This window comes from Melanotaenia boesemani, chromosome 16 (genome assembly GCF_017639745.1).
Source record: "Melanotaenia boesemani isolate fMelBoe1 chromosome 16, fMelBoe1.pri, whole genome shotgun sequence".
Lineage (NCBI taxonomy): Eukaryota > Metazoa > Chordata > Actinopteri > Atheriniformes > Melanotaeniidae > Melanotaenia > Melanotaenia boesemani.
The window spans coordinates 16,270,773-16,283,284 of NC_055697.1; the positions used below are offsets into that span (position 1 = coordinate 16,270,773).

The following is a 12,512-nucleotide window of genomic DNA, read 5'->3' on the forward strand; positions in this document are numbered from 1 at the left end:
ACATTCTAACACCCATAACATTAGCTAGAACCATGGGGAAATAACACAACTCTTAACATTAACGGGACCACTATGGAACCGCTACAATATTAAACAGGTTAAACGAGGGTTAAACACCTCTCAAACACCTCAAAACTCCCAATAGCCACTTCAAAGACTTTGAGCAGAAGGAAATAATTTCAAGTTATACCAGAAAAAGCAAAGATATGATTAATCATATGCCAAGTTTGTTAGATTTAGATGAGCCCTTTCATGACCAGTTATTTCTGTGTAGTAATTCATCAGGACCAACCCAGAGCACTGCTGATAAAATATTTACCTGCGTTTTCTGCAAAAAAGACAACTTGTTTACACCTGTGTTTGTCATGTTAAATATTATCCATTTACATAAATGCACTACACTTTGTTTCTTTATGAGTATAGCAACAAACAAAAACAGTCAAGTGGAATAGTAAATAATTTCTGTTTCACTTTATTTTAGTTTGTAGTACATTTAAATGCATTACATTCTTTCCCAGCAATTAGGGAATGTTATTATTTTTTACCCTTTTAAAAATGATCTCCATACAATTTAAATTCAATTGTACATTTAAATAAAAAAAAGAAGAAAAAATCTTTCCACATATTCCATTTTTTTTTTTTTTACTTTTACCAGTTTCCCTATAAATTGTCACTTCAATAGAAGGTGTTATCTTGGTGGAAAAAAAAAGAAAAAAAGAAGAATGCAACGATTAAACTGTGAAGACAGTGTTGCAGGTGCGGAGCCGCCATCGGCTCTGAGGTAAGTGTCAGCTGCTTTCTGCGGCAGGCCTCCTGTTACCTCTTCAGACTCTGCTGAGCCTGCTTCAGTAAAGTGTCAAAGTCTAGTGCATGAAACTTGCCGTTTGTAGGCAAAGGTTCGTACTCTCTATTCGAATCTGAAATGAGAAAGAAAAAAAAGGGATGTTAAAATTAAGGGTGGCGGGAAGCACTGCATATTGAAATAGAATAATTTATAGATGGATGTTACTCTAAGAATCTTAATGGTGGCCAGAACTTTACAAATCTGTTGTCTCCTTCAGGTAAGATACTGACTCAATACAATCCCACTACAAAACCAATTCTAAATTATTGCTTTAATTCTTAGACTTCAAGCAGCAGAGGACAGCATGCTAACAAATAACATTTAATCCTCTTTCTGGACTGTGACCAAATAGCTACTAGATTTCTCAGGTTTTGGAGCTACCAGCTGTACTTGTGCAGCAGTTCTCAGTGATCTTTTTGCATGTGGTGAGTACACTATTAAAATGTACAGCAGGAAGCATTTTCAATATTCTGTAAGCCACATCAGTAATATTTGAAAAGCTTACTACCACTGACAGTAAGAGCTTCAGGGATTTTTGTTGCATCAAGAACAGAGGTGCCCAAAGTAGGGCCCGCGGGCCAAATTTGTCCTGCCAGCCAGTTACATCTCGCCTGCCAATTACATATCGAAACAATTTTGAGTATTTCACACTTGAAACATTGACTCACACCTCAATGACAAACCTTGTCAGTGAGTCAGGTGCAACCTAACGTGTCCAAAGATCAGCTTCACTTGTGTTAGCAATTTGTTGAACATGCATTATTTGTTGTTGATGGCATTTTGCATTAATTTGGTTACAATTTAGTGTCTGCAATTTTTGTTTGTTGTCCTAATTTCTAACTATGCCTTTATTGTTATTTTGCCATATTAATGTTTGTAGCAAGTTCTTTGCAGTGATGGAAAACAATGCATTTGCATTACATGAACTATGACTAATCTGTGTTTCTCCCTTAAAATCACTGTGTTTGGCCTGCGGCTCACTGGTACGTTTTCACTTTGGCCATTGGAGGCAAAAAGCTTGGGCACCCTTGGTCTAGAATATAAAGGCATGCCTACCCAAGTCAGAATAGCTGGTTTGGCAGAACTGTCTCCTTCCACCAAAACAGAGATCAAATGGCAGCTCATCAGGTTTGCGCAGCTTACTCCCATTTTCAATGGCTGTAAAAGCATCCTTGGTGTCATAATAAGTCACAAATCCGTAATTATCCCTGTGAAAAACAACCAAACATTAGCAATTTATTTTAATTATATCAAGGTCAGAAGGAAGTAACAGGTGTTTGTGGTTTTGAGATGTAACTTGCATTTAAAAGAGAAACCTGGGAATGTTGCCAGGAAGCCCCAGTTATGAACAAGCTTGAATTTACTATAGCACTGTAGCTTGGCCTTGGAGATCACAGGTAAGACCAAAAAGGTTCAAAGACAGTGCATTACCTTGAATTAAAACAAATATATATGCTTGTTTAATACCAGCACTGTACCTACCCATGGTCTCTAAAGTGTAGGGTACATTCCTCAACCTCGCCAAATAATGAGAAACGCTCATGAAGTTCTCTCTGAGTCATCGTTCCCCGGATTCGACCAACGTAAACCACTCGGCGCTCCTCCTAAGGGACAAAGCAGTTGGACCAATCAGTTAAAATATTCTTATTTTGGTTTGTGCACCGGATGCTCACAATATATCAACTTACAATGGCTTTTTCCTTGCGCCTCTTTATCTCTTCCATTTTTATTTTTGTACTGTGGCTATATGAAGGGCTGGAGGAGGAAATGGAAGTGAAGATGAAGCATTTAATTTCTTAGTTTCGTTGTTTTATAATCAAGCTAAAGCATTTGTAATGTACAACTAAAACTGATCAAGTCCAAGTGAGGACTACTATACAGATAAGCTAGATTCATATACTGTACCTGTACATTTGTCTGCTTCTTCCCCACTGTGCTGGTCTTTGAGGGGACTGAGACCGCGACCTGGAGCGACTCCAGGAGCCAGAACGAGAGGAAGAATATGAGTGCCTCCTCTTCCTGGGAGGTGAGCGGGACAGAGAGGGGGAGGACTTAGAGGATGAGCGGGATGAGCAAGAACTGTTGCTCGAGTTGCGGGATCGATACCTACAGTGAAAATGTAGAAATTTGTTTAAGAACAGGCGAGAGGGGGGGGGGAGTCACATCAGTGTTGAGCAACAGGATGTTCTGACATAAGAACAAACCTTTTTCTTTCTGGAGAGCGTGATCGAGAGGAATAGGAGTCTGAACAACTAGATGCAGGGCTGGGAGAACGGTGGGATCTTCTTTTTCTAGACCGGCCACCAGTCCTTTCTTTGAGACTATACCTGGGATTCGGTGATTGAGAAGCAGCATGTCGATGATGGGACCTCCGTAACGGTCCTGCCCTGGGGCTTCTGACTTTAAAAGTAGATTCAGACTCCTGACGAGAAGGAGAAGCATCTGGAGTGTCCAGAACAGAACTTTCCTTCGGCCCATCGTTTATCTTCTTCCCTAGGCACTTGGCCTGAAGACAACCTTCTGTTTTGGTTGCAGTCACATGATTCGTAGCAGACTGGAAGGAGGATGCCAAGGCGGCTGGGGGTGTTTGTGTAGTTGTTGGAGCATTTTGCTTGATGGGTTTAATAGTGATGGAAGATTGCTGTTTAACATTCCAGCGCTTGCCTGCCTCTCCAGTGGAAGCGCCTTTGTTGGGAAGGCAATAGTCATGATCCATGCATGCCAGATTAGGGGCTACAGTGGTGGTAGCAACAGTGGATTTTCTTCGGGACCTGACTGAGGGCAGAGGCGGGGCTTCTATCTGGATAACCTTAGATGGGCTTGACTTTGAGGCCTCAGGAGCTTTGTTCCTCCTCAGTAAAGTCACAGGGGCCAGAGGTTTCCACATCTGGTGGGGAGGAGTGGCTGGAGGAGTCAGAGCTAAAGTAAAGGGGAAGAATGAGCACTACAATTACACCATCTGATTAAGAGTTTTTCAGACAAACATCTACTGAAATACAAATATACGAAGTACTAAAGCATTAGTCTTTTTCATTCGGTTGAGTTAAATCTAAACTAAATTACCTGCAGTGCTTGAGAGGTCATTAGCTCTTATACGCTCCACAACAGTTTTCTCTGGGACCAATTCAACACTGCAAGGAAAGCAAAATGAGTCAATGGTCGGTGATAATTCACAAGTTCAGCCTAATTCCAGATTTAAGAGGGCAGTGACTGAGGCCAGAAAATGGCAGGGTTTGCGGTAGGTCTTGGCAATTGGTGGGTTTACGTCGCCACACTTATAGAAAAAACTGGTTTCAATCCTCCAGTTTTTGTTTTTCTCTCAAATTAAAAAAAAAAAAACGATCACACAGAGCAGCTTGAGGGCTGTAGGGTAACTAACCTTGAGTTTCCTACAGCTGCTGCTCTACCAGAGACCTCCGGCACACATTGCTCCTCTTTAGCTGAAGGAAGAGGGAACAGGAATGTGAGTGCATTAGCACAGAGACTAACGAAAGAAGGAAAACCAAAGAGTGAAATAAAATTGAACAGATTCTTTTGGGGGGGGGGGGTTACAAGTATTAGTACAATGGTATCATGTTTATTGTATGAAGGTTCAATAATCGCAGGTACAGACAGGAGCAACTGCGCATAATATACAGTCCAACCACTTGTTATCATGTGCTGGGTCCGATACATCCGCCCAAACAAAGACAGCAAGGATGAGGGTTAAAGGGATTTGCAGACAGGGCAGAATTCCAGCAGCTGAGCAGACAAGAACACAAAGCAGCTTCTCTGCCTCCTGCAGCATCCGTCTCTCTTAAAGGGGTATAGTTCAGTAGAGCTAAAACCTGACATTATAAAAACAGTCACAAGTACCCACCTACCTAAACCTAAACATTAAACATACTTCTTCAGAAATGTCATAAGCTTCAGGATCATAAAAACAACCTGATCTTTGTTCCATAGGTTACTTTTGTTTGGTGGGTCTTGTATATACAAGTTGGTTTAAATTTAAAGAAACAGTACCCTAACTTTAAGTCCTCCAACCCACTACTGCTAACCAAAGCAAGAGCTGCAATGTTGTGTACTACTCAGTACGATTATGAAACGTGGAAAACTGATCCTTTGGCTACATTTAGCTCAGTGCTGAATTTTATGTCCCACTGTGCTACAGACCAGCAGCCACCTTATGCTAGATTACAAAAAACAAAGAAAAACGTTGTGAAACATGGGGAAAAAAAATATATAAAAATTACAAATAAGAGCACGTTTTCAATATAAAGATAAAAAACTGTGGATTGAATAAATTGTTACCTTGAGTCTCCTCAAACTGCTCCAGTAAGCTGGTCAGATCAGAAGCTTCAATTCCTACAAAAAAATAAAAAAATTATACTTAATATGTTGTCAGCAAAGGGTGGCTGAGCATACATGCCCTTCCACGCAAATGCTCAACAAGAACACACTCATGCACATTTTAATTTTTGGAGTACCAAACAAATTTACTACATCAGCAACATTTACTAAATAATTCCTGATAATGGTGTTCTTGCAAATCAGCCAACCACAGGACCTCAGTTAAGATATCACTGCATTTGTTAAGAAAAAAAAACAAAGCATCTTCTAAATCTGTAGAATTTAAGTGGACAGCCATCCCTGAACTAACCTTTAGGCTACAGAATCTCAGATTAACTTTAAGCTCACCTATTTCACTTGTGAATGCCTCAATCAACTCCTGAGTGGTGCTCTTTACTCTTTGGGGTTTCATGGCTGTAGTGGGTTTCTCTTTAGTTTCAAGCACATCAGGTTGAGTTGCTGGACTATGGAAGTCCGAAGGAAAAGCAGCAACATAAGAGCATGACTGGTCACCGATGATGGTGGGTTTGGAAGACTTGCTGTCATTTGTGCTGGGGTTATTTAATGAGGTAGAAGCAGTTACCTCGGGAACCTCCTGGGGAACAACAGTGGTTTTGTGGGGGGCAGTGGTAGAACTGATCACATCTGTAGTGGTTATGGGGCAGATTTTAGTGAGCTGTACAGAATCTGGAAATACAGATTGCGATTGGGGGAGTTCACCAACACCAGCCCTTGCTCCTGTAAGAGCAGGAGAAGAGTTCCCATTTACAGAGGACATGTGTGGGGTAGTGGGTTTCAGAGAAGGTACTGCAGACTGAGCAGTAGTGTGTGGGTGTGTGTCTAAATTATTACAGAGATTAGTAGAAGGAGTGAGGGGCTTTGGAGGTAGCCGGGAAGGGTCAGGTGTTTGCTGTGGTTTAGGAACACAGGCAGTAGCAGCAGCAACCTTGCTGGATGAGGAGATCATGAAGGCTGGAGGCACCAACAGTGCTTCAGGGGTGGGTGGTGCACCTGGTCCCCTTGGCTGCCAGGCAGGTCTGACGTCCTCAACTTCCTTTTTTGCTGCCTGGGGGTTAGCACGTCTAGGGTCCTTTGGATTGGGATCAGGCAAGCAGGGAATAGGGGGGAGCTCTTTGGGAAGCTCTGGGAGGCTGGGCCATTTGGTGCTGTTGTCGTCTTGCTTCTCCACTGGAGCTGGTTTTTTCTGCTGTCGAAGCCGTCTGTACTCCTCCAGACTGAGCGATTTGGGTTTGGATTCTGGGACTGCAGAGACCACGCTAACAGGGGATGGGATCTCAGGAGATTCAGAGCTGGCAACAGCTGCAGAGCTCGGTGAGGAAACTGGGGATATGTGAATGGATGGAGATGCTGATGAGCCTTCAACCTCAACGTGGGCCGTGACCAGCCGATTTGCTGTTTCACAGGTCTGCTGGGAGCTCGCCGCAGTGGCTGAACAGATGGGCTGACCATCAGCAGGGACGCCACTTAACAGAACTGTGTCATGTGTAGGTGATAGAGTGGAGATTTTCCCATTCAATTCATCCTGTTGTGTTTTGTTTTCTGTTTGGCATGGTTTTGTTTGCTTAGACTTCAGAAGTGATGAGGATGGCTCTAAAGGAAGACAAACCTTTGTAACTCTCTTCTCTTCTCTGAATGACTCTTTTTCAAGTTTTCTTGGCAATTCTTCTGCCACTTTCCTTACGGAGCCACTCCTGAGGACCCTTCCCTCTGCTGGTTTGAGCTGCTCTTTGCATTTCTTTTTCTTTTTTCTCCGTGAGCGGCTTTTTGTTTTAATTTCTTCTCTCTGTCGCTTCAGGACAATTTCATCTTTCACATCTAAACAGAGGCCTGGTGTCACAGGGGAAGCAGTTTTCACTGGAGTCTTGTCCACTACATCTTCGTTATCATCTACAATTATATGCTCTGAACTGTCAGTGGCAACTTCTTCTACTTCATCTGAATCCTTCTGCTCAATTTCTGGTGGCAAGTCTTTAAATGGCACAGAAATGGGGAAATCCATGTTAGGGATGGCCAAGATGGGTTCTCCATTTTCACCCTGGTCCACAACTTCAAGTAATATGCCTCCTTCAGGCAACATCTGCTCCCCGTGTTCATTTTCCACACATATGGCCATACAGTATGGGTGCATATGCCTGACAAAGTCTCCAAGGCTTACTGAGAGACCATCTTCCCCTTCCTGCTCTAAGGTGACAGGAAGTGGGAGAGACAGACCTTCCCAATCTAGGTGATCATGCTCAGGAAATGAACTCTGCCTATCTGGGCTCAAAGTCAGAGAGCAATCCTCCTCTTCCTCCCCATCACTCCTCTGGAGAGAATGTGCTTGCATCCTGGATAGGCTCTGGGTATAGAGAGGGAAACAGAAATCCAGTTACAACTAGAATCTGTCAGTAGCAGTAGTTTATATAGATTTTTTGAACAGGGATGGGGAGGGAGGACCCCCAAAAAACCACCTTTCCAGTTGATAATGGTCTTGTGCTACATATTGAGTCCTTGTCTTGTGGGGAACGAGACAGACACAGCATTCTCCTGAGCTAGAGAATAAAAGATAAAAAAAATAATTCTAATATTAAATAATAATAACATTTTTAGTCTTAAGTTCAGGGGAAAGAAATATTGATTAGAACCGGTATAGAACCACAGAAGTCAACTTTTCACTTTCTGCCTCATGCCTGAAAACCACATGCTTGATGTCTAGAGTTATGTATGACAGCTGGGCACTGACCGGAGAGTGTTCCCTGCCCTTCTGGTTGGACAGCAAGTCAGAGTCAGGCAGTGTGTCAAAGGGTGACAAGTTCTCATCATCTACATTGTCGAGTATCTCTGTCAGGGCTGTCAGCAGCGTGGCCTCATTCTCCTCATCTAATCCTTTAGTCTGAATGAACACATCAGCAAACAACAAATCAGGTGAAAGCATGAGACAATGAAAACAAAAAACAATAAATAAATCTGTTAGATTGCTGAAATATTTGGGTGAAATTAAGTCTTGCCTCCACTGTTGGTGTGTCCTCAAATATGGACAGGATGGAGGGGTCTAAGCAGCTTTGAAGAATCTCCAGAGTTTCTCCCGAACTCAGCCCAGCAGTCTAGAGAGAGAGGTGGAAACTTCAGATTCCTTGTTGTGGCAGACACAAATAACTGTTCAAACATGAATCTGACAACCCATCTGCAAGCAGTTACAACAAACACAGAATATAGAAAATGGGGTCAGAAACACACAGCTAAAAAAAAAAATGAATGTAAAAGTACAACAGACCAGAAAATTATCCTATTATTTAACATAATCTTTAATCAATTTATTGAGAAATGCCTGCAACACATGCAAAGGCTTCTAAACATGAAAGGACAGTAGTTCATGGGGTTTAACTTTATATTCAAAATTGGTCAAAAATATATTCCAGAGGTTTTGCATAACTGTAGAACAGATGATCTACTAGACCTTGATTTTTTCAGATTTAAAAACAAAGTCGAGTTTTACTTATATACTAGACTCTTTGTTGAATTCAGCTGTAAGGAAAAAACTGAAATATTATATCAATATCACAAATACAAGTTTAATTTACAAGCTATCCTTGTCCTGTAATGAAATGCTCTGATGTGTTTTGTAATTTTATCAAATCCAGCACACGGCTCCCTGCAAACATAAGTGACAACTTGAAGCACTTCTACTTAAATGCAGCAGTGTCCCACGTGTGTGCATCTACGTGCATACAGTGCGCAGACATATTTGATCCTCGCCTCACACCGTCCAATGGGGAAGCCATCCAGCCCACGTGTTGCACTCTGCTTGCACTACAACAAACCAAAGCAGGGCCCTGTCTCTTATTTTCAGTTTCAAAAGCTACAGAATGAAATGCATAATTGTTATAAATTATCTGTCTCATTCTCTTTCAAGAATCAGTGAGATGAAACAAGGTTTATTTTTTAACTTTGCGTTGACAGTGTGTATGTATATACGAGTGTGGCGCTTAAATTCTCTCTGCGCATGTGTGGACAATCCCAACATGTGATTCACCACTACTAAACCACATGTAGATATACACAAACGTACATTTTTTTAATGAAAATCTATGTCGATAAAATAGTGTCAGGGCTTGTCAACAAATGTGTCTTTGATCGCAATGACGGCAGATAGTATTGACGTGATGTAGATGAATAAGTGGGTACAACAAGCTAACGACACACTGCTGCAATGCGCTGGCAAGATGCCTATAAATGACTACAGCAAAGGTAATGAAGCACCTGCTAAACTGTCAGGCGTTTAGTAAGGATAAAATCCACGTTGAACCGTGACAGAAACTGGCTGTGGAGAACATTTTTATGCTTATCACCACGTGTGTTAGGCAGTTTGTCCACTATCACAATAAAATCCACTCAGTGAGCTTCTTGGTGAATTCCTGACATTATTCATATCACTAGTACTCTTGTTAAGTCGGCTATCAATAACAAAACACAACTGTCACTTCATATTTCTCTTAAATAAATACGATTATAGAGGATGAGAACCTGTCTCTCACTAGCAGAGCAACGAAGCTACTCACTAGCTAACAATAACTAATGTAAAAATGCCAGCCCTTTAATGTAGTTATATCTGCTAAACACTTAATCCCAGAGCTATCTACCAGCTATAATCACAAAAAGTATTCAATAAATAAGTTGTAGTGATACTACAGTTGGATCCACGTGTCACTTTTCCATGCGCAGTACAGCCAGCAAGCTTAACTTTTACGTTTAAACCAATGGAAAACGTACAACAGCAACATTCAACGTTTGTAAATAAAGTGTAAAAGACATTCTGTACCTGGTCTAGTGTTTCCATGGGGAAAAATTCCATATTGCACGCTGTTAAAGTCTCCTCGCCTGCTCCCCACCGCGCCGCCATCTTGCAAACCCACTCCCTGCCCTGACTCGTTTCGGAATGAAAAGTAGTGAATCAGAGGAGGAACAGGCACGCCGGCAGGAGACACGTGGTCCAACATTCCCGGCAAAATGACGCAAAACGATGCAGCGGGTCAAGGGTTACGTGGCCACGTTTCTTTGTAGTTCTACATCTACTAAGGCCCATACTGATTTTCTAATGTTTCCTAAATCCAGACTGAAGCGTTTAATTTGACTCTACATTATGTTATTTCATTTGACACATGAGCATCTTTCAGGTCAGTGTCACCTTTTTCGATAGTTTGGTTGCCCCATTGTTAGGAATGAGCAGTATTTCAACAAAAATTAGGATGACATTTTAGATAAAGTCAAAGGTCATCTAAGCAAATGGAAATGATTTCTACCAAAAACGTTTTACAGGGGACACATTTTGATTATTAACAATCTCGTGTCATCTGCTCTTTTGGCACAGGCTGATTTGATCTTCCAGCTTCTATTATGTCTCACGTCCAAAGTATCTTAGTTGATTTCTTTTAGGATAGCTTGCATTGTGTTCCTCAAAGCATCCTTTGTAAGCCTAGGGAGGAAGGTGGACATGGGTCCTGTCCTCCAGCTTTCTGCAGAGGGTTGGTGCTCTTGGCCTGAGTTTCTTGGTTTTTTAAGCACTGCAAACAGCTGAACTCTCGGCACCTGCCAACTTTTTATAGGAGTGGTTTTACAATTTGATCTGTGCCGAGGAAACAGATGCAGGATCACCCTGAGTCTTTACTGGCTGTTGAAGGATCCTGATCCTGTTCGGAGAACTCCCTCGCCTGGGTTGTTACTACAATGGCAAAACTTTTTTCCTCTGTGAAACTTGTACAGTGGAGCCAGTGGTTGGACTAACTGGACCTCTGTTGGACAATCCCGAATGGCAGGCAGCCTGTGTGGGAGTCAGATCCTTACACGTAACCAATCTACTGAAATACTGGAAACGACAACTTTTGTGTCATGAATGTGTACTGATGAATGACTCATGCATTGGTGCTTGCTATCCTGTCATCACTGACCCATTTCCTGTCATCAGGATGTTACTAATACCTCAGATAGTGCACTGTTTAAAGCTTCATCAGGAAAGATTTGATATAAACTAATATTTAAGACTATGAACAAAGAAGAACTGAATGATCATGCTGACTCACCATGAAGGGCTCATGTCACTTTGCTGTCTAACTCCAGAGCAACCTGGATGCCTTTTTATAAACCTCTTAAAACGAGGCGTGCAGTCTTGCAGTGGAGAGTCTTACATGGAGCTATTGCAGTGAACTCGTTCATCTCTGTTATTATTCCCAGTGTGCAAGATAAGTGTCCATTTTATGGTCAGAAGGAAACATATTTTAATTGTTTTGTGGAGTGTGTACATTTGACAAAACTGTTTAGTCTGTTGAGAGAGGTTTTTATCATGTTTGGGAAAATCTTTTTCAAAGGTGGTTTTCATTTTTGCTTTTAGATATACTCTTTGCTCTATGTTCTTTCTAAAAATGTTAAAATCAGGAATTATTTTGGAGTTTGATTTCTTCAAGTCAGTTCAGGACTTGGAAACTTCTTAGCATATGTTTATTTATGCAGCACATGCTCTTATTCTCGCTAGAAAAAGCTCAAATTAAATTTGTACAAAGCATTACTGCAGTGAGATCATTGCTAGCTGATGACTAACCAAAGATCAGGTTGAAAAAGAGAAATCACATCAGCTCACAACTGAGGAAATTAAATAATTTGTCACTTAATTTAATTTCATAAAAGGTCATGTTGGATATCTTTTTTTTTCCTGCTGTATGAAGTAATCCATGAAAGAAAGGTGTGGCAACTGAAAAGAACCCAGTAAGAGAAGAGGTTAAACTGGATTAAATACAAATGATGCATTTCTCATCAGACTCATATTGCATGCGTTAGATTTAACCATAGGCAATTCCCTGTATCCCACAGGTAAAAGTGGATTAGAGGTGAGCAAAGCCTCAGATCAGCCATAAACACACATGAACGCACTCTGTGGTCTCCCACTATGGTTGACCTCTTTGTTTGTCTGTCTTTTCTATTTGTTATGGATCCACTTCTTGTAGATTCATAGAAAAGCTAAGATAACGTCCTACTGCTTATAATGTTTTATCTCAATCCCTGATTCTCTAACTGTTAACTCATGTTTAGATCCAGGCTAATTCACGTGTTATGAACTTTGAGTGTAACAACAGCAGACATCAAGTCATCTACTAGCTAATTTGGTGTTTGTGCACTGTTTAGTGTGTTAATAGAATAAAACTATTAGTTTAGTAGTGTCCTCACAGTATTAAAAACGTGCCAGGTCTTTGAAGGCTACATAGTCGTAATTTTTTTTACCACTAGAAGACTGTAATTTTTGTATTGGTGATTTTCATCCATTACACTGATCAGTAGGAGGTAGCAC

General features: G+C 41.2%; 1 protein-coding gene and 1 non-coding gene across 2 annotated transcripts; both read right to left on the bottom strand.

The window, feature by feature from the left end:
• Positions 1 to 452: 452 nt before the first annotated feature.
• On the bottom strand, positions 453 to 10,122 carry pprc1 (PPARG related coactivator 1). The gene is made up of 14 exons (XM_042010337.1): positions 9,996 to 10,122; positions 8,185 to 8,280; positions 7,920 to 8,069; positions 7,648 to 7,728; positions 5,525 to 7,535; positions 5,138 to 5,191; positions 4,224 to 4,284; positions 3,908 to 3,975; positions 3,049 to 3,763; positions 2,750 to 2,950; positions 2,533 to 2,599; positions 2,327 to 2,448; positions 1,901 to 2,052; positions 453 to 917 (listed from the first exon to the last, which is right to left on the bottom strand). The coding sequence occupies exons 1-14, from the start codon at positions 10,074 to 10,076 to the stop codon at positions 817 to 819; spliced, it is 3,960 nt and encodes a 1,319-aa protein (XP_041866271.1). The 5' UTR covers positions 10,077 to 10,122; the 3' UTR covers positions 453 to 816.
• LOC121656182 lies at positions 2,133 to 2,272 on the bottom strand. Its single transcript, XR_006013375.1, has one exon. It is a non-coding gene; the product is annotated as a small nucleolar RNA SNORA50 (small nucleolar RNA).
• Positions 10,123 to 12,512: the final 2,390 nt, after the last annotated feature.

Coding starts and splice junctions, on each gene's coding strand:
- pprc1 (XM_042010337.1), bottom strand. CDS start 10,076: ATGGCGGCGCGGTGGGGAGCAGGCGAGGAGACTTTAACAGCGTGCAAT. Junction 7,536..7,647: donor GACCATTATCAACTGGAAAG/GTGGTTTTTTGG, acceptor CTCTATACCCAG/AGCCTATCCAGGATGCAAGC. Junction 4,285..5,137: donor GCAGTTTGAGGAGACTCAAG/GTAACAATTTAT, acceptor CTCTTCCTTCAG/CTAAAGAGGAGCAATGTGTG.